This window comes from Felis catus, chromosome A3 (assembly GCF_018350175.1).
Source record: "Felis catus isolate Fca126 chromosome A3, F.catus_Fca126_mat1.0, whole genome shotgun sequence".
NCBI lineage: Eukaryota > Metazoa > Chordata > Mammalia > Carnivora > Felidae > Felis > Felis catus.
Window position 1 is genome coordinate 62,453,540 of NC_058370.1, and position 21,429 is coordinate 62,474,968.

Below are 21,429 nucleotides of genomic sequence, written 5' to 3' on the forward strand. Positions count from 1 at the left end.
TTTTGACAAAGGTGCAAAAAAAAATTTAATAGAGGAATGCCTTTTCAACAACTGGTGCCAGAGCAACTAGACATCTATAGGCTGGAAAAAAAAAAACAAAAAAACAAAAAAACCTTTGGGGCACCTGGGTGGCTCTCAGTTGGTTAAGCATTCAACTCTTGATTTCAGCTCAGGTCATAATCTCACAGTTCATGAGATCCAGCCCTGTGCTGGATCTGTGCTGACAGCAGGCTCTGTGCTGACAGCAGAACCTGCTTCAGATTCTCTCTCTCCCTTCTTTCTCTGCCCCTCCCCTGCCCACGTGCACTTGCTATGCCTCCCTCTCTCAAACATTAAAAACAAAAATAACCTAAATCTTGCACAAAAATTAACTCAAATGGATCACAGACTTAAACGTAAAACATAAAACTGTAAAGATTGTACAAAAAACAGGAGGGGCACCTGGACATCTCAATCAGTTAAGTGTCCAGCTTTGGCTCAGGTCATGATCTCTTGATTCCTGGGGTTAAGCCCCACATTGGGCTCTGTGTTGACAGCTCGGAGCCTGGAGCCTGCTTTAGATTCTGTGTCTCCCTCTCTCTCTGCCCCTCCCCTACTTGCACTCTCTCAGAAACATTTGAAAAATTAAAAAAAAACAAAAAACCATAGACAATCTTTGGGATCTAGGACTAGGTAAAGATTAGACATGATACCAAAAGCACAATCCATAAAAGAAAACGGGTAAAACTGGACTTCATCAAAATTAAAAACTTTTCCTTTATAAAGAATCCTGTTTAGAATATGAAAAAAATAAGGGACTGGGAGAAAATATTTGCAAACCAAAAATCCAACAAAGGCCTACCTAGTATTTAGAATATATAAAGACTTCAAAACAACAGTGAAAGACCAAACCAATTACAAATGGGCAAAAAGAGGGGCACCTGGGTGGCTCAGCTGTTTGAGCATCCAACTATTGGTTTCAGTTCAGGTTGTGGTCTCGCAGTTCGTGAATTCGAGCCCCCCACTGGGCTCTGCGCGGACAGTGCAGCACCTGCTTGGGACATTCTCTCTCCCTCTCTCTGACCCTCTCCTGCTCGTGCTCTCAAAATAAACAGAACTTAAAAGAAAATGGGCAAGGGGCACCTGGGTAGCCCAGTCAGTAAATGTTCAACTTCAGCTCAGGTCATGATCTCACAGTTGTGGGTTCGAGCCCCACATCAGGCTCTGTGCTGACAGTTCAGAGCCTGGAGTCTGCTTCACATTCTGTGTCTCCCTCTCTCTCTCTGCCCCTCCTCAGTCTGCACTCTCTCAAAAATAAAACATTAGAAAAAAATTTAAAAAAAAAAAGGCAAAAGAACAGGTATTTCACAAAATAAGCACATGAGAAGATACACATCAGCCATTCTGTTAATACAACTAGAAGCCACAAAGATATCACTACACACCTACCAGAATGGCTAAAGTAAAAAATGGTGACAATACCAAATGAAGATTTAGAGAAACTGGATCACTCACACATCCCTAGTAGGAACATAAAATTGTACAGCTACTCTAAAGACATGTAGCAGTTTGTTTAAAAAACTAACCATGCAGAGAGGCACCTGGGTGGCTCATTCAGTCAAGCCTCTGATGTAGGCTCAGGTCATGATCTCACTGTTCATGAGTTTGAGCCCTACTTCAGGCTCTCTGCTGGCAGTGTGGAGACCACTTAAGATCCTCTGACCCCCTCTCTTTCTGCCCCTCCCCCTGCCTTCTGTCTCCAAAAATAAACATTAAAAAAAACCAAACAACTATGCAATGACCATACAACCTAACAATTGCATTACTGGACATTTACCTCAGAAAACCAATGTTTACACAAAAACTTGTAATGAACGTTCATAGCAGCTTTATTCGGAATAGCCAAAAACTGGAAACCACCCAGATGTCCTTCAACGGGACAAGGAGTATATCAAGGAATACAATGCAGTAATCAAAAGGAATGAACTACTGACACACACAACAACCTGGATGTATCTCTGGAGTATTATGCTGAGTGAAAAAAGCCAATCCCAAATGGTTACATACTATATGATCTCACACATTCTTGAAATGACAAAATCTTAGAACAGTGGTTGCCAGGGATTAGGGATGGAGGCCAAGGGGGTGGGTGTGGCTCTCAGAGGGTGCCGGGAGGGAGATCCTCGTGGTGATGGGGTAGCTCTATCTAGGCTGAAGTGGCGGTTACACAAATCTACTTGTGACAGAGAACTGTACACCCACATTGTGCTAGTGTCAGCTTCTGGGTTTTGATACTGTATTATAACTATGTAAGAAGTAACCATTATGGAAAACTGGGTGAAGGGTACCTCTAGCTTTGCAACTTCCTATGAATCTGTAATGGTTTCAAAATAAAAAGTTAGAAAAAAAGTAAGCAATAACTCTAAATGCAACTTGGTATCCTGGATTGGATCCTGCAACAGAAAAAGGACATTATTGGAAAAACTGATAGAATCCAAGTAAAGTCTGTAATTTAGTTAACAGTTTTGTACCAATGTTAATTTTTTCTTAGTTCTGATAGATGTACCAAGGTTATGTAAGATATTAACATTAAGGGAAAGGGTATATGGAACTCTTCTGGGAATCTAAAATTATTTCAGGGGCACCTGGCTGGCTCAGTCAGTAGAGCATGCAACTCTTGATCTCAAGGTTGGGAGCTCAAGCCCCACACTGGGTATGGAGCTTACTTTAAAAACAAACAAAAAAATTAAAATTGTTCCAAAAAAAAATAAAATCCTGATACCCAGACCAATTAGGCTCCCTGGAAGGTGGGCCCCAGGTATCCCGTATTTTTAATTTGCCAGGTGATTCTAATGTGCAGCCAAAGTTAAGAACCATTGTTCTGGAGACAGATGATGTCTAAGTATCTGTTTCCCACCTGGGTTTGCTCTTAGACTTCCTTGAGAACAGTTTCTAAGTGAGCATGCCAATGTTCTTTGGCTTTCATTCCCACTAGTCCCAGATAAGGGATTCAAATTCCTTTGAGAAAAGTTCCAGAAATCCTCCTCCCTCCCTATCCAATCTGAGATCCTAGGTCTCTATGATGCCCCAGTTTCTACACCGTTGAAGAACTGTGGAAGGTAAATGTGGGTAAACCAGAAGAAAAAGACAAATGCCTTCTTATTCCCAATTCTCTAAAACCCTGTAGCTAAGAATAGCAAAAAAGCAGAGAGCTGAAATGTTTCAGGGGTATAAAAAAACCTGATGTCCTGTTCTTTTTTTTTTTTTAAGAAAGGGGATGAGTATCTGCCTGGTGTATAACCAACCTTCCCTCCTCCCCCTTGCTGTTCTCCCTGCAAATTACAGCCATACAGCTCTCCACAGAGGCCTAGGAAGAAGGTACAAAAACAGGTCTAGCAGTTGGTTAATCTCCCTGGGATCCAGCAACTAAGAAAGGATTAGGTGCAGCAGACCCCTTCCTCCCATGTATGACCTCTTCTTAAAACACAGAAAAAGACAAATACTGTTAGTGGCAACTAAGCAAGACAGGCTGAGAAGCAGAAAGAGCAGGACTCCTCAGTGCCACTGGGGGCCAGCTTGCTTGCTCAGGGCTCTGAGCTCAGGGCTCAGAGAAGCAACCTCCACAGGAGGGAGCAGGACAGTGGGACATACTTGTGGGTCATCGTGCTTCTTCTAGGTTTGGCACACGCAACAGGCAGGGGCATGTGCTTTGAAACATGGCATTGTAAGGGAAGCCAAATAGTTCACTGTGGCCAAGGTCATGGATGTGAACCCCCAGCCAAAACTAGTGCTCTTGGTTTGCTCAAAAAGTGCTGCCGGCAGCAGAAAGTTGGCAAATTAAAAGCAAAGTGAGTACAGGTCACGGCCACATAAAGGCAGTAATCGTGCACTCACATCATGGCTTGGCCCAAAGAGGTATAAATACACTGCACTGTCACAGGGAGAAGGCTGGGTCCTGGGGACCAGAGATGACAGTGTTCTTTCCATTCCCTTCAGAAGCAGGCCTGGAGGGCTGCGCCCCAGCTAACCCCCATTTCCTAAAGGAGGGCAGGACCTGCTGAAGGCTCCTGGCACTGAGGTCTGGTTCTGAGAACAGCCCAGGACCGACATCTATAAGGGCCATCTAAAACGTGGCCTGGAGGGGATGGGGACAGGCTGACGGGAAGCTACTCCTCGGCTCTCCAGTTCCCCACGTGCTTGTCCATTGCCCACACCTGGGGCTGCCTGGCAAGCAGTTAAACCCCTGGGTTCCGCCCAGGGCTCTCCTCCGCTGGGAGGCCAGGTCTGCTGTGGTTGGGCCCTAGAGGAGAGAGGGAAAGGAAAATTAATATCAAAATCAGTAAAGGGAGCAGGCCTTATCAAAACCAAGTGTTAAAATTGTCTTCAGGACAAGAAGGGGTGGGTAAGACAGAGGAGCCTCAGGACACCTCAGTATCAAGGCAGAGCTGGGAGTGACGAGTTAGGAAAATAGGCTAACTCCACATCACAAGAGAAAACCACTGGGAGGAGGGGATGCATCACTGAGAGGCAGGAAAGCAGGGCAGGGGGGTTTTGCTCACGGGAGGCCAAGGCCATAAATGCTGGACGAGAGGAGCCCACCCTGGACAATAAAACACCTGCACTGGAAGGAAGGTTTAGTTTCCAGTGCTGAGTATTTCATGACCCCTCCTGTCTTCCAGAAAAATGAAAAGTAGGAACAAGGGACAGGAAGGGCCCACTCACCCTCCCACCCCCCAAGAGAAACACCTCCCAGGCAGGGGTGGGAGTGGGAGCGGTTTCCAGGGCTCCTCCCAGCAGCTAGAGGGCTGGGGAAGGAAAGCAAAGAGAAAGTGAAAGGGAAGATATTTACCTTGGGTGTTTTCTGAAAACAAAAAATGCTCACTAGTCCACAGTCAATTATCAACTGCAGTTTCCAAATGTGCCAAAGAGGGAAAGGTCTACGGGGAAGGCTAGAGAGAGCAGAGGGGAGAGAGACAAGAGGAAACCAGCTATGCAGCTGCGCCGGCAGGACCTGTCACAGATGCGCTGGGTGGGGTGGGGGGCCTGGGTGGCGGCGTGCAAACACGCTGCCTGAGCCTCAGAACCAGAGGGAGCAGGAAGCACAGCATCTGGAGTGGACTCTCCCTTGGAAATCAGCTCTGTGAATGGTCGTTGCGCAGTAGTTACCCCGAGTTTGAAATGGCAGGCCAGGGGTCAGGAAACTTTCTGTAAAGGGCCAATATTTTTAGGGTTTGCAGGTCATATGGTTCCCGTGGCAACAATTCAACTCAGCTGTTGTAGCTAAAGGCAGCCATATACAACCCATAAACCAGCAGGTCGGGTCCAATAGGACTTTATTTACAAGAACCGGCAGCTGGCCAGTTTGCCGACCCCTGCTGTAGGCAGTTAAAAATGATTGTGCCTTCCAAGCATCTCAATACAGGCATTTGTCTGCCAGGAAATCTAGTGCCAAAGTCAATAAGGGGATAGATCTGACCTACACTATTTAAGCAATGTCCCCAGCAACATCTCCATGTGTGCAGCAACACTAAGCTCTCCTGGGCAGCAGAGTGCCACCCACCAGAGAGACTGCAGCAAGAACTTTGGGAGCCGAGGCAGGAGCACAAGCACAGCAGGCAAGCCCCACTAGGGACAAATGTTAGGGCGCACTTAAGGGAGAAGCAACATCATGGCAACAGAACAGGGGATGCTAATCCATTACACAGAGGAAAATGACCCACAGAGCCACTGTAAATTACAGGTTTCCCTGCTTTCCCAAAGTAGAGTGTTGCTATGGAACCTTCTGTAAGCCAGAATGGCAGAGAGCGAAGATGCAACCACCATTTCACGAAGCAAAAGTCCTCTTCGCATTTCTTTCAGTTAGTGAAAACAGGCACGGACGTAGATACTTCGTAAAAGCAAAGCAGTGCCAAGCAAACTTTCGGGGATACCTGTAGTCCCTTACAGGACTGCCCAATGAACAGCTGAAGCCAAAAAAGGATGGTAAAACACTGCATGTATAATAAAAAAAGAAATGAAGGAAAAACCATCCTTCTTAGATTTAGGTCTAAATGTTGAAAAGAACATGTGCAGTCTGAGTAGCAGATGGAGCCACACAGAGTTCAGGCTGAGAAAACCAAGACCAATGCTCACATTTTGAAAGAACAACATACTGGCTTTTGAGACCCAAGTCTAATGAGATGGTGTGAATCTCTATACAAGTGGCATCTCACAAAACAACAGAATATCACAGTAAATACAGACCTGTGATCAGTCCTAAAAGGCAGAACACCACCTCTCAGTGCACGTTCACGGAGAAAAGGCTCAAATGCCCAGATCCAGGGTTTGAGCAGCACACCTCAAGCTGGGGCCCCCTTTTACCAACACAGAGATGAAGCACTCGGGCTGAGCTGCTAACGTGGCCCAGGGTGGGGCTTTCTGTCCCTTGCACCTACATGTCACCTCTCAGAAAGTATCTTTCTACCATAAAAACATATTCGTGTTCTCCAGTGTGGGTTTAAGTAACCAGAGCTGTTCCCTATGAGACATCAAGGCCAAGAGCAGGCACAGGTTCCAAGCCAGAGTGCCTAGGTCTCTCTCTGCTTCTGACTCTTCATCTGTAAAATGCACCTTACCACTACCACCTCTGAAAATGGCTGGGAAGTTTTCTTGGATGAGTTAGGACAAGGAAAGCTCCTAGTACAGTGTCAGGCAGAGTAAGCGTTCAAATGAGTTCAGTGTCCCCAATGCAGAGTGCCCAGGGCAGCCGGTGGCCTCTGTGGAAGCCCCACCCACTCCTCCAGCACCACTCAGCCTTGGAGTGTATCTCTAACCCCAACTCAGGAGCTCAATCAGAATAAAAGTACCTTCTTAAGTAGTAAGGAAAATAAGTTCCCTGACTTTTTACCACTCCTACCCAAAGGCCTCTCTCCATAGGCTTTTTATTTTCCCTTCTTATGCTCTTGAAGGCGTGGTTTGCCATCCCACAACCCACCCCACACTGCAAAGTCTATTTCTTCCAACGTGATACTCCTGCTCAAAGTGGAACCCTGGATGGGAAGGGCACGCCTTAAATATTAGCTTCACCTGACTGAATGTCTCAACAAGTACCCTTCTTGGTTTCTGGGATGGTGTCGACCAGCCACCTTCTGAGCCAGGCCCACTGGTGACCTAGATCTTCATTTTTCAGGTGACCTAACTCTAATCCTAAATGACCAAGAGTGTCTGAGCTTGACCTTATTCCCACTTAGCAACTATTCTCTAATTAAGTCAATCCATCCTAACAAGCCCTCCAGAGAAAATGCTAACTTAACATACTTTCAACGCCAGCTGGTCTACAGCGCAATGTCATCCAAGCTTTAAAACCAGTGAAAAGAGAAAGAGGAGAGGATGGGCAAAAAAGGGGACAAGGAAAGAAGAATGCAAGGCAGAGTGAGGGCAGCGAGAGTGAGTCTGTGTGTGCGAACAGCAAGGACGGCACAGGACATGAACTCCCTCTGGGCTGACACATGGTGGGATGTGGCCATGAGGGGCTCACCTGCTGCTGTGGCTGTCTTGTCACCGAGGAGCCTGATCTGGCTGCCTGGGATGACCTGGAGGTCTGCGCTCTCCGGGGACTGTGGCAGGTTCTGGGCTCGAGTAGCCAGGAGTGCATTGAGGTACTGCAGCCGCGTGACCTAGAAGACAGGAAGCATTACCACGCAGGTGCGACTCGTGAAGCCAGATGGAGAAAGTGAGGCATGAAAGATCACACCTCTCCCTCCTGCCCACAAGCACCAGAACTAGGTGGGAGAGTCACACTCAGCAGGACCAAGAAAAATGAAGAACTTTAAGCAAGCCAAGGGAAGAGGGGAGAAATCAAGCAGTGTTTTTAAGATCTCAAAAGGAAACTGGGTGCAGTCCCAGTGACGGGACTAGACTGTCAGCAGTCAGGCCTCCAGGGGCCAAGGCCGTCTGTCCTTCAGAGCAAGTACAAGGTCGTGCTCTGTGTGTGAACTCTCAGGTTGACTCAACTAGAATCTACTTTTAATCCATACAAATTTGTGACCAGCTGGTTCAGCCCCTTGGGGACACAAAGCTGATTAAAAGCCTGTACCCATGAGCAGCCCAGTCACCTTAATGAACTGTAGGTCGGAGAGGGCCCGCACGGTGTAGTCAGGACAGTACGCAGACAAGCGGCCACCATCGGTTGGCTCAGACTGCAGGTCATGGCGGATGGACTGGAGCGAGGACACTGGGGACTGGTGAACTATCAGAAGAAACAAACAGTGACATCTCCGGTGGGGACAAATGCAGTCTCTAACATCCACCCCACAGATAGCTAGAACATAGAGAAGGATGGCAAGCACAATTCCTCCTGGGAAAGGCTAGCAGGGGTAGGAGCGAGCAACAAAGATGAGCCCCAAAGAAATGCTGCCCATTCCCTCGACGCAGCACAGAGATGAGAAAAGCCAGCCTGTCCCAAAGAGGAATGTCTTACAGGACGGGGCAACTGGGTGCTTCAGTCCATTAAGTGTCCGACCCTTGATTTCAGCTCAGATCGTGATCTCACAGCTCATGAGATTGAGCCCCAAGTCAGACTCTGAGCTGACAGCTCAGAGATTATCTTGGGATTCTCTCTCTCCCTCTCTCTGCCCCTCCCCCCGCTTGCTTGCTTGCGAGTGTGCACGTGTGTGTACTCTCTCAAATGAACATTAAAACACAGACACACACACACAGGAACACCTGGAAGAAAGGGAGGCCAGAACCTTTCCCCCAGCAAGCAGCCAGGCAGGTCAGACTCTGCCCAGCCCAGCAGCTGAACCCAGCATTCCACTCCCAGAGGGCTGTGACTTACCTGAGGACGGTGCTGTCAGGGCAGATACTCCATAGTAGGTGAAGGCCCCATTCTCAAACTTCAGGCCCTCTTTCCCGATCTCCACCTCAACCCTGCCCTGGGAGGTGTAGGGAAAGGGAGGAAGGAGGAGTAGGGAAAGAAACAGATGCGGACAGATTACCTTTCCTGCCGGAAGAGAGCACAAGGAGAAAGCAGCAACCCCAGTTATTCAGGGGGTGTGTATCTGGATGATCCTCCCTCTTCTCAGACCCTTCCCTAGTTTCTGAGCAAGTGGGAGGCCCCAGTCTGGGCTCCCAGTTACCTGCAGGATGAGAATGAAATAATCCACCGGCTGGCTGCGCTGGTACAGGTAATGGTGGGCAGCCAGACGGTTGCTCTCGTCAAACCTCACTTCCTGGTTGACGCTGGGATGCTTCAGCAGGTGCAGCAGGACCTTCTCGGAGATTCGCAGGGGGCTGAATACATCCACCTCTGCCCCGTGGTGGAAAAAAGGGACAGTGTCCACCAGGCCCAAAGTGGCCTGCACAGCCACACCCGACTCCTGCTGCCCCACGAGCCAAGTCACCTCCCCAATACAAGAGAACTGGGCAGGCACACACCCACCCGCTGCTGTGGCTCGCCAGAGGTGGCACCAGCCTGGCCCCAGCTCTCAGCCACCTGGCAGACAGGAGCTGCCACTCAGGTGCCCTGAGATGCTGACAGGGCTACAGAGAGAAGCACAAGTTCTGGACACTGTCCTTACTAGGAATGAGGGGACACTTGAGTGTCCGCCTGGAGGTCTCCTGACCCACTGGACGGGGAGCAAGAGAGCAAAGACAAGGCCCACCCTTCACCCTCACCTCGGGACAGGAAGCGCTGGGTGGCCAAGAGCAGCTGAGGCGAGATTTTCACTTTATATTCATCGTCAGACACCTTGAACAAGGAGAATTCCTCTTTCCGCCTGAGAGGGGCACTCAGAGAAGCAGGCTTCTTCCTCACTGTGGCATCTCCTACAATGGCAAGAAGGCCTGCTGAGCCATCAGTAGCCCTCCAATCAACACAACCAAGCCAAGGCCTGGAAGTTCTTGGGGATGGGAGGGGGCAGCAACCCATATTCCTGCTATATCCCGAGGGAGTATGGAAAGCGACTGCTCTTCTCCTCAGAGTTAGGAGAGAATACTGGTATGACAGCAAGACCACTTGTAAAAATAATAGACATTCTTGGTCATTAAGAGACCCCTGACCAGAAAGCACGTGTTTGCAGATAACTGGTGCTAAACAGCAGCAGCTAACCTGATGTCTGCACGCCTATGGCAACCTGAGGCACCAAACTACAGAGGCTGCATTTGGGGGACAGATGCATGGGCAAAGTGATTCACCTGATAACAAACAGGGGTGGGGTGTTCAGTGTCCCAAGTGTGCATGTGAGACCTCAGCCATCGAGCATGGGTTCTGTGTCTACCCTACAGATCTCAGCCATCATCCCAAGAGGCAGACACTTCTAAGACAGGCCCCAGAATCTTCTGTTTTGGAAAGACCCTCTTAGCAGTGAAGAATGGGATACTTGGAGGAAACGTTTCTGTACTGTACAAAAGAACATGAGAAAGTAAGGGCCAAGGCAAACAGGAGACTGGGAAAGGCCCATAAAGGGCAGAGTGTCCCCTCTGTGCTGGAGAAACCAAACAATGCAGCTGTGATGAGAGCCCCAGGCAAGCACTGAGACTGTAAAGGCCGTGGCTCCCCAGCCAGGCAAGCACTGAGACTGTAAAGGCCGTGGCTCCCCAGCCAGGCGCAGGTGTGGGGCCTCCGACACCTGACCTGAGGCAGGGCTAAGGGGAGAGGGGCCTGGCTAGGTAACAGCTCTGACTGGAGATCCAGCCTCATTTTCAGCAACACGGAGACCTATTGTCCTCTGATGCACACAATAAGTCTCAGTAGGCTTAAAAGTTGAGATGGAACACTACCAGTAGTCAAGACTCACGGTAATCCTCAGACTCATCCAGGATCTCAGACTTGATGATCTCCTCAATGACGTCCTCCAGGGTGACCAGGCCCAGCACCTCGTAGAAGGGGTCACCTTCACCCTCGTTGTTCACCCTCTGCACGATGGCCAGGTGGGACTTCCCTGGGGGAGGGGACACTCAGATTACAGCTTGCCAGGGGCCTCCCATTTTGCTTACTCTCACCTGTGACAAGCTCACCAAAGGGACAGAAGTTGATGTTTTTCCTGCAAGGTGCCAGGCACAAGGTGGGACTCACTTTACACTGGAGGAACCTAGATCTCAGACACTATGTTCACCCACACAAGGCCACCCAGGCAGTGGCAGAGCAGAGTCAGCCTCTGGTCTAAATGAACGTGGCATAGACAAGGATGCATCAGACTAAGACAGGCACAACAGGGTTGCACACACAAGGGCACCAACTCCAGAAGCACAGCCTCCTCTGGGACAATCTAAATGGCAGAGCAGAGAGGGGCCACCCAGTGACTCTCCTAGGGAAGTTTTCCCAATTCGGAAAGCTGTCCTTTATTTCCAGAAGCCAAGGTCTATGAAAGTTATCCAGGGAGAAGATGGTAAATGGTAATCAGCCAGTCAGAGCCCCAACTGTGTGGGAGGAAGAGCAGCAGCCTGGAACTGTTCACCTTCCTCTTCTTCAGATTAGCTTTCTGTTTCTTTCTTTGATAAAGAAATGTAAGCTTGAAAAAGCCCAAGCCTCAGAGTGCTGGGGAATATTGAGAAAACTTCAAGAATATACTTTTTTTATCTACGAAACTTTATACCTGTCCAAAAGAAAAAAAATGCAAGCTACCCAGGTCATTGTAAATTTCTGAGTAGCCACATTAAAAAACAAAAACCAAAACAAAACAAAAAACCACAGGTGAAATTAATTGACAACATATTATTAACTCAATATAGCCAAAATATTTCAACATTCAATCAATATAAAAACATCAAAACAGGGACCCCTGGCTGGCTTAGTCAGTGGAGCGTGTGCCTCTCAAGTTCTGGGTTGTGAGTTTGAATCCCAAGTTGGTACAGAGATTACTTAAAAATAAAATCTTAAGGGGCGCCTGGGTGGCACAGTCGGTTAAGCGTCCGACTTCAGCCAGGTCACGATCTTGCGGTCCGTGAGTTCGAGCCCCGCATCGGGCTCTGGGCTGATGGCTCAGAGCCTGGAGCCTTTTTCCGATTCTGTGTCTCCCTCTCTCTCTGCCCCTCCCCCGTTCATGCTCTGTCTCTCTCTGTCCCAAAAATAAATAAACGTTGAAAAAAAAAATTTTTTTTAATAAAAAAAAATAAAATCTTAAAAAAAAAATTAATTAAAAATTTAAATAAATTAGGGGTGCCTAGAGGCTCAATCGGTTAAGCTTTTGACTCTCAATTTCAGCTCAGGTCATGATCTCCTGGTTCGTGGGACAGAGCTCCACATTGGGCTCTGCACTGACAGCACAGAACCTGCTTGGGATTCCCTCCCCCCACCCCCCGCCCCTCACCTGCTATCTCTCTCTCTCTCTCTCTAATACATAAATTTTTTTTAATAAAAATTTTTTAAAGATTGAAACATATTTTCCTTTTTTGCACTGTCTTTGAAGTCTGGTGTGTGTTAGGCACTTCCAGCACACCTCAGTTCAGACCAACTACCTTTCAAGAACTTGACAGCCACATGTGGGCAGGGGCTGCAGAAGGGGTTGTGCAGGACTAGGATACAGAAGTAAGAGAAACTCACCTCAGCCTTTGTTACTGATAAAGAAAACTTAAGGTAAAAGCTAGCCTGGATCCACGTAAGGGAGTATTTGCTCCAAAAATCTCTCAGTTTAAAAAAAAAAAAGAATCTTTCAGTAAAGAAAAAAGTCAAGTTCACTTCTTCGTGTGAATAATACTTTACATACCTTGGGTTTAATTACAGTGTAGTGAACAGAGTTCAGAAACACACTCTCTGGAACTCTGTCTGGCACACACTGCCTCATTCTTTCAGCATCCATGCCCCACCCCCCAGTGTCAGGTGCAGGAAGACCTCTGCTCCAACTTTAGATTGAACAAAATGTCCAGTCAACCAAAAGCTATTATTATTAGACCACTGGCCAAGTCATCAAGAAAGGAATGAGGCTCTAAAAGAATAAAAAGAAAACACTTAACTATATTTCATCAAATCTAAGATGTCCTCAATTGTGAGATACATCCTGATTGCAGAGAAGTTGAAACAAAAAAATGTGCACCTGAGACATGAAGGATTGCGGCATTTCGTGCCTACTGTGTGCTGGCCACTAAGGGCTTTATTCAGTTATTAACTTACAAATCCTTCCACAACTCTATGAAGGAACAGAACATTATTCCCATTTACAATTTGCAGAGAAAACTGAGACCAAGAAAAGGTTCAGTGACTCACCCAAGTGCAAAACCTGGATTTGATGGGGCACCTGGGTGACTCAGTCGGTTTAGCATCTGACTTCAGCTCAGGTCATGATCTCACAGTTCGTGAGTTTGAACCCCACATCAGGCTCTCTGCTGTCAGCACGGAGCCTGCTTCAGATCTTCTGTTCCCCTCTCTCTCTGCCCCTCCCCTGCTTATGTCTGTGTGCACTCTCTCAAAAAAAAAAAAAAAAAAAATTAAAAACCCCCCCAAAACAAAAAAAAAACATGGGATTTGAACCCAGGCAGTTGGCTCCTGAATCTGTTCTCTTGACCACCACACTCAACTGACTTTCACTGAAGAGAACAAAAAACCCGAATCTTAGGAAATCCTCCCCTCTGGGTGAGTTACACGTGGCCAAGGTACTCTCTCCAGCACAGGAGCCCTTCTAAAGAAAAGTATCGTTTTCTAGGATGCTCTAACATCCTCAGACAAAAATTAAAGGCAGAAATGACTATACCATCTTTCCCGCTTCCAGGAGGTTGCCTAGAACTACCTGCTCTTTCCTGCTGAGACAGAAGCATTGAATGAGGAACTCAGCATTTCTAGATGCTTCCCAGCACTGGGTATCTGTGCTGGGAATGGTTCACACTGGCAGACAGACATCATTTCTACAAGGGCCAAGGCAAGGCCCTTGTAAGACGGCCCTCATGGGGAAACACCAAAGCTCAACATACAATTTTGGTCAGATTCTGGGAACCAGAGCCCAGGTTCTAGATGATCATCTAAGACAGAGAACTCATTTCAGCTCCATTCTTCCAGAATGCCAGTCGCTTTGGCAGGTTACCTTTAGAATGGACTAACTTCTCCCTTGCTTTCAAACAGTTTTTTTTTATTTTTTTTTTTTATGTTTATTTATTTTTGAAAAAGAGAAAGACAGGCAGACCATGAGCGGGAGAGGGGCAGAGAAAGGGAGACACAGAATCCGAAGCAGGCTCCAGGCTCTGAGCTGTCAGCACAGAGCCTGATGTGGGGCTCAAACTTTGAGCAGAGCAGAGAGATCGTGTCCTGAGCTGAAGTCAGATGCTTAATGAATGAGGCACCCAGGTGCCCACAAACATTTTTGTTTTTGTTTTGAGAGAGAGGAATGCCATGTGCGATTGGAGAAAGTGACAGAGGGAGAGAGAGACTCTTAAGCAGGCTCCATGCTAAGCATGATGTGGGGCTCGATCCCATAACCCTGGGATCATGACCTGAGTCGAAATCAAGAGCCGGATGCTTAACCAACTGAACCACCCAGGTGCCCCACTTTCCAACTTCTGTAAAACAGGCACAAGTTTCTCAGTGGCCTGCCACATGGAATCACTCAATATCAAACAGATGAAAGCAGAGCCCTTGAAAGATCCCCTAACACAATGGCCATGTGATTTATCTCTAGACAGAATGTCCAAGGGGTCCAGAAGGCAACCATGAAAAAGCAGTAGGGGTACACACAGAACAAACAGCTGGAGGGATTAAAGTTTATTTCTCATCTGATAGGATAAAAATGTCCTGAAAATATACAGGCCCCTGGCTGGCTGACTGGAAACACTAACACAGACCCCAGGACGGCTGCCTACAGGCTCTCCCCAAGCAAGTTCTACGGAGCCACAGACAAGGAGGCAGATGATGCATCTTACCAACATCAACCAGAAAGCCCTGCAAAAGCTCTTGGGAGTTTTAATTCCAGTTAGCAAGCTCAAATGTACTCAATTATATGGATGCTAGAGGACTCTTCCATAATGTCTAATTTCTAGAACATTTGTAAAAATGCAGTTGGAGTTTAAATTCCTTTGCCTTCCTTTACCTTTTAATATATTATTTGTTGATTTGTTTTTGAGAGACAGAGCGTGAGCAAGGGAGGGGGGGAGAGGGAGGGAGAGGGAGGGAGGGAGGGAGGGAGAGAGGGAGGGAGGGAGAGAGAGGGGGAGAGAGAGAGAGAGAGACACACACACACACACACACACACACACACACACACACACACAGAATCTGAAACAGGCTCCAGGCTCTGAGCTGTCAGCACAGAGCCTGATGCGGGGCTCGAACTCACAGACCATGATTATCATGACCTGAGCTGAACTGACTGAGCCACCCAGGCGCCCAACCTTCCTTTATTTTTTAAAGCAACTGTGGGAATATGTCCTAGGAGAAAAGTGCCAGGATAACATTCCTCACAACAGCTCTGACTCTTTTCAGAATCGTGGGGATCCTCTGGCCTCTGACAATGAACCAGAACTCAGTTCATTTAGTATATGTGCTGCCGAAGCGAGCACCAGAACTCAGTTCATTTAAAGCAGAGACTCTGAAAAGCTCACGCATCCTAATTCCTCCTTTGGTTGAATGTCCTTGAATGTTTTCATTAGGGAGTTGACAAAGATGACAGGATTAAAAGCTCTAAAAAAACACATGTTATTTACCACAACTCCGAAGTATTCACACTTCCTGGTAATGTTTGCACAAAATAATCGGTGTCATCTTAAGTCTGCACACTAAGGGGCACCTCACCAGAGAAGGTGCCTCTCCCAGACTATAAAGTTCCAAAACAGACAATGCTCTGAAGGAATGAAAGGAACAGGGCCCGGAATGGTAGCTGCCAAGATGCCAAGGACTCCAGCTTCAGGAAATTCAGAGGGCACCACCACCTCACCCACTTGGCAGAGAGATGGGAAGGGAATCGATTTCTAAAACCTCAGGCGCCATAAAGGCTGCAATATGCCCTTTGTTCATAAACAGAATGAAGAAAGGGGTAAGGCTACAAAGGACTTTAATGAGGAAAAATAGGTATCTACCAAAGGACTGCACTGCAAAGAGAAGCAGAGAAGCCTGCCCAATGTCAGAGGAAAGATATAGCCAACCTGCCCCGAGAATGCCTCTCACCTGCCACAGGAGGAGGAAGGCAAGGAGGACAGAAGAGCTTTCCGTTCAACCTTCAGGTTCCCCAGAGCTGCTCCGAGTCCACCACCCCAGAAGAGGAGCAGCCCAAACTGTGGGCATTCTCTCCTCGCCGGTTCCTTCCTATCGACATTTAAACCCAAAGCCACCCAACTCGCCCATCTTAAAACCAAAGAGCTAAGGCCTTCTCCCCTGCCAGTTCTCTCCCAACCACTGCTCTCTGGCTTCCTCTTTGTAGCCATACCTCATGGAAGGTCCATCTACTTCAACTGTCACGTTCCATCACCCCACACCATAGCGCCAAATCTGCTCTCTCAAAGGTCAAGGGTATCCTGGTTGCTGGATCCAAATGACATGACGCTGGCCTCTCCTGAATCATTCGCCTTCCCTTGGTAAGTGGTCTCTTCCCTTAGCTTCTAGGACGTTTAAACCTCTGGCTCTCCCCAGCAGCCTCTCCTCTGCTACCCTCCATCCTTTTTATGCTTGTGCCCTCAGGGGGTTAGGCCTTTTGCACCATTCCTGTGGCCTGACTGAGGGACCACTGCTATCACAACAACCAGATCTTTATCTCCTGCTTGGGTCTTTACCTCCTATTTCTCATCAACTGGTATAGCCTGCCTCTTGGGACACTGCACAGATAAATCCCAAATTCCAGTGTTCAGAACAAATTCGTCTGTGCCACCCCCCCCCCTCCCACCACAATGATCCCCTTCTCTGTAAGTGCTCTGCTTCAGAGAAGGCTAACACCACCCCCAAGCCAGAAACCCCAAGCCTCACCCTCAGCTCCTCCCTCTCACTCCACAGCTCTTCAGCGAACCACAAAGCCCTCTCAATTCCACCTCTGAATACCCTCTTGGACCTCCTCTCCAGGCCCACTGTATACCCTTGTTCAGCCTTCCAGCATTTCTTAGCTGGACCCCCACTCATTGGTCTCCACACCAGTCAGTGCTCTGCTCAAAGTCAGCGCCCAAAGATCAAGTCCAGGGGCGCCTGGGTGGCTCAGTCGGTTAAGCGTCCGACTTCAGCTCAGGTCACGATCTCACGGTCCATGAGTTCGAGCCCCGTGTCGGGCTCTGGGCCGATGGCTCAGAGCCTGGAGCCTGCTTCCAATTCTGTCTCCCTCTCTCTCTGCCCCTCCCCCGTTCATGCTCTGTCTCTCTCTGTCTCAAAAATAAATAAACATTAAAAAAAAATTACAATAAAAACTAAATAGTAAGGGCAAGAAAAAATTAAAAAAAAAAAAAAAAAAATCAAGTCCAGCCTTCCCAGGGTCTCAAGCTGGGAGGTGGCAGGGGCACGATGGAACCTTCCTCTATGGACTCCAGGACTTGAAGTGCTGGCCACCAGGCCACAAGAACTTCCACTGCCTGGGAGACTACAGTGGCCCAGAGAAGAGTACTCAGAGAGGGGCTGCATAGCCACTTTTTGGGGAAACAGCCAAGAGCAACCAAGAAATTCTCAAGCAAAGCAGTCAGAGCTGTGGAGCAAAGTCTCCCACACAATCCTAAGGTACAGTAATGACAGTAACTGCCCAACTATTCAACACCCATTCGGCCTGGGGCCAGGAGACTTCACAGCTGCCAAGCAGATCAGGAGCCTCCGCTCTCTGGTAAAGACCCTGCCTCACATTATGCAGCCTTTAGGGTCAAGCCCATCCACAGCCCTGGGTGTCCCCCATGCTTATCCTGCAGGAGTTCAGGTGTGAGAAGCATGGCCAGTGGACAAAGAGCAGCCAAGCTCTGGGGAACACACCCAAGCCTGCCAATGGAGAGGACTAGAGAGGAACCCACACCTTCACACCCTTGGGACCCTTGGGAGGGTGGGTCTCAGTTTTTACTAGCAACCTTAGAGTTGCTCAGATAAACCAAGGTGAAAAGAGAGGGTGAAAATGTGGAGTTAAGGGAGACCCAGAGACCCCTTACTCAGCATGAGAAAAGGGGAAGTTAAAACAAACAAAAAAGACTAGACAGACAAAGGGGAGACTAAATCAGCATCCATAAAGTTGTTTCTGGTGAAATCAAAGCGGAAGTTTCTTTCACATCTGCAGGAAATTAGGAATCATTCCTTCTGTTATCAGCAAAGCAACAGCTCATCAGTGGCCTTAACAATGATCCCTGGAAACATCACAGACCAAACTAATTTGATATTATGTGTACAAATAACAGCGTCCAGGTAACTTGAGACTATACTCTTTTATTCTTTTAGTTTCTATTTAAGAATTTAGACCTATTACAAAGCCAAAACTCACAAAAACGTCACTGACAAAAAAAGCTGGTGGGTTAGAACCAAGTGGACATAGCTCCCCAAATTAGGCCTACAAGGAAAGAGGGGATTTTGCTGTCTATACCGCTCTAAAAGTCAGCTTTTAAATGATATTTCAAAAGGCCACTGACAGCTGCAAGGGCATCATCTAAAAGGGCACTCGGAGGTCTCACTGCCCTCCATAAAGATGGGACCCTTTCGTTGAGACTTCCATAAACCCCCACTTTTTCCAGCGGAGGGCTCTGGCATTCGTGTCCCCTCCCCGATATCCCCACGTTACCTCGTTTGAACTCCTCCAGGACAGCGTCCAGCTTGGTGTCGTTGAAGACGAAGTGGAGTGGATGGTTGTAAAAGCGGGTGATGGTGCTGAGTGGTGTGCAGTCTTCGGGGTCCACGAAGGCCAAGTCCTTGAGGTAGAGCATGTCCACGATGTTGGAGCGCTCCTCCTCGTACACCGGGATGCGCGTATAGCCGCTCTGCATGATGCTGGCCAGGACGCCGAAGTCCAGCACGGCGCTGGCGTCCAGCATGAAGCAGTCCTCGAGCGGAGTAAGCACGTCCTCTACGGTCCGACAGCGCAGCACGCCTTTGCTGAGATCGCTGTAAGGGTCGCCGCCCCCGCGCGCCAGTTCCAGCACGCGCTCGCGCAGCCTCCCGGGCCGCGCCGCCAGCTCCAGCAACTGGCCCACGGGCAGCGCCACCGGCAGGGTCAGCAGCACGGCCAGGCGGCTGAGGAGCAGCGCGCGCGGCGCCAGTGCCAACGCCCAGCGCCCGCTCACGGCGGCCGGCACCACCTCGCCCACCAGGAACACGAGCCCCGCGCTGCCTAGCACCGCGGGCACCGCACGCTGGCCGGCCGCGCGGTACAGCAGCACCGCCAGCGCCGTCTGCGCCAGGCTGGCCAGCAGCAACAACGCGCCCAGGGCGCAGCCGGCCCAGCGCCGTGTGGGCTCCAGGCGCCGCGCCGCCGCACGCTCGGCCTCCGAGCCGCTCTCGCGCAGCACCTGCACCTCGGCGGGCGCCAGCGCCAGCGCGCTCAGTTGCAGGCCCCGCGCCAGCGCCGCTAGAGCCAGCAGCCCCGCCGCCCCTAGGCCCAGCGCCCAGGGCGGCGCCGCCTCCTCAGCTGCCGCGCCGCCCGGCTCCACGCGCACAGCCTCGGCGCGCAGGCGCAGCAGCGCGCTCCACTCGCCCGTGGGGGCCGCCGTCTCCTGGGCCGCCGAGCCATCCGGCTCCCCGCGCACCGCCAGCAGCGCCGAGTGCGGGCGCGCGGCCTCGGCGCGCAGGCGCAGCAGCGCGCGCCACTCGCCCGTGGGGGCCGCCGCCTCCTCGGGCGCCGCGGCCGGCCCGCCCTCGGGGCAGCCCGCCCCCTCGGGGGCCACCCAGGACCAGGAGCTGTTGGCCAAACCCGAGCCGAAGACGCGCAGGCGGAAGGTGGCCTCCGACGCGTCCCGCACCTCTCCTCCGCGCGCCCACCCCGCGTCCGCGGCTCCGTCTTCTTCCAGACAGACACCCAACACTCGCGGGCCCGACGCCGCCTCTCCGGCGGCGTTGCCCAGGCAGAGCGCGGCGAGCAACCAGCCTAGCAGACCCGCCGCCGCCGCCGCCGCCATCGCCTGCTGCCCCCTCTCGGCCTCCCGCGCAGCCTACCCCTCCGCCTCCTCCGGACCAATCGTCGCTAGCCTTGGCACCTCCTCCGCCAATAGGCGGTGGGCGAGGGCGGGCCCCAGGGTCGGACTAGGCTGCGCCGGGGAGTAAACAAGCGGCGGCGCGATCCTGGGGCGGGCCGGGGGCGTGGGGCTCTCAGCCCCGCGGGGTTCAGCCGTGAGTCCTAGGGCGAGGGGTGGCCAGCACCGGGTGGCGCGGAGTGGCGAGCTGGGCGTCTCGTTCCCACAGGCAGTGCCGGCGCGCCGGGAGACCGGACTTGTGCTTTGGGAAGTCCCTGACTCTGGGCGCGGAGCGGAGCGGCTGGCAGGCAGAAGTTCAGTATGTGACAGATGTGCCATTTATGAGGAAAGGGCCCGGGAACCACTGACCTAGGGGCAAGGAGAGCTGAAAAAGGACTGGACGTTGGGAAGCTCAAGTTTCTTCAAGTTGATTGCGCCCGACTGTGCTATAGGTCTGGGGACGTTGAGACAGCCCTTTGCCTTCAAGGAACTTGCATTCCTGCTAGGGAGAATGATGGTAATTGTGTAAGCAAACGAAATCACTACCTCTTTGGATTCCCACATCTACTTTTACAGTAGAAAAGTGAGGCATGACTTAGCATGGATGCTGGATTCCAACACGACCTGCCTCATATCCTGGTCACCATCCCACCCACGCTAACAGAGGGCAGCTTTGTCAAAAATTAGTTACCTGGTCACTCCACTTCTAGCAGATTATCCTTGGGAAAATATTTACTCAGGAACAAGAAGAACTATTCAAGAAGAGAGTTATTTAAAAGACAGAATGGTTTGTTGACAGTATGGAATGTTTTTCACCCATTATGTATGCTCTTTGATTGAAAGGAAATAAACTGGAAACGGGGCTTTTCTACAGGTGTCCAGATTGTGTTTTGTGTTTTCTTTACATTTTTATGTATTTTCAAATTTCCTAGTAACAAAAGTAGACTTTGAAAAGGGTGAATGTCATTTAAAATCTTTATAAGGATTCTAAAGAAACACATTTGCTATGTCATGAAAAGAATAAGTATAGGTACTGTGGCACACAGTTAAGTGTGGAAGGCAATGTGCAAAAATGAACAAATCCATGTGTGAAAGACCAAAAGAAAAAAACGCTGTGTGAAAAACTCTTCAAGGGTGGTAATAATGTCTCTTCAACATCATAATCTCAGTGCTGTGACTATCCCAACTGTGCAAACCGTGGTCTCCATGTTTCCAGTTTTTATTATCTGGATGGTGCTATATGCCTCACTTGCAGATTACAGAATAAGGCACCAGCAGAAGCAATAATGACACTACTGAGCCTTTCCACTGGATCAGCATGCATCCTCTGAAGAAAAAATTTATAGATTCAGCTCGTTTAGTTAGCACTTCTGTCTTCAAGTCCAGAGACAATGCTGACCTTGAAACAGAATGGATGACCTGCTTAAAATGAAAGTCAGGTAAAAA

The 21,429-nt window shown here is 49.6% G+C and overlaps 1 protein-coding gene across 3 annotated transcripts; it reads right to left on the bottom strand.

Moving 5' to 3' along the window:
• Positions 1-1,850: 1,850 nt before the first annotated feature.
• On the bottom strand, positions 1,851-20,031 carry CNNM3 (cyclin and CBS domain divalent metal cation transport mediator 3). 3 transcript variants are annotated; one of them, XR_002741108.2, is made up of 9 exons: positions 18,600-20,029; positions 10,755-10,898; positions 9,634-9,783; positions 9,096-9,265; positions 8,795-8,891; positions 8,073-8,206; positions 7,496-7,634; positions 4,829-4,928; positions 1,851-4,279 (listed from the first exon to the last, which is right to left on the bottom strand). XR_002741108.2 is itself a non-coding variant. In XM_023251636.2 (8 exons), exons 1-8 carry the CDS (start codon positions 19,927-19,929, stop codon positions 4,215-4,217), a joined length of 2,229 nt encoding a protein of 742 aa, XP_023107404.1. In that variant the 5' UTR covers positions 19,930-20,028; the 3' UTR covers positions 1,851-4,214. The 3 variants fall into 3 exon arrangements, 2 of the variants coding, with proteins under 2 accessions (XP_023107404.1, XP_023107403.1); XM_023251636.2 differs by lacking the exon at positions 4,829-4,928 and having other exon boundaries at positions 18,600-20,028; XM_023251635.2 differs by lacking the exons at positions 1,851-4,279; positions 4,829-4,928 and adding an exon at positions 4,935-5,184 and having other exon boundaries at positions 18,600-20,031.
• Positions 20,032-21,429: the final 1,398 nt, after the last annotated feature.

Excerpts from the sequence above, each read along its gene's own strand:
- CNNM3 (XM_023251635.2), bottom strand. The coding sequence starts at position 19,929 with ATGGCGGCGGCGGCGGCGGCGGGTCTGCTAGGCTGGTTGCTCGCCGCG. Across the intron at positions 9,784-10,754 it reads GGATGAGTCTGAGGATTACC|GAGATGCCACAGTGAGGAAG; the intron begins GTGAGTCTTGAC and ends TTGCCATTGTAG. Across the intron at positions 5,185-7,495 it reads CAAGACAGCCACAGCAGCAG|AAAGTTTCCTGACCCCTGGC; the intron begins GTGAGCCCCTCA and ends GGCCCTTTACAG.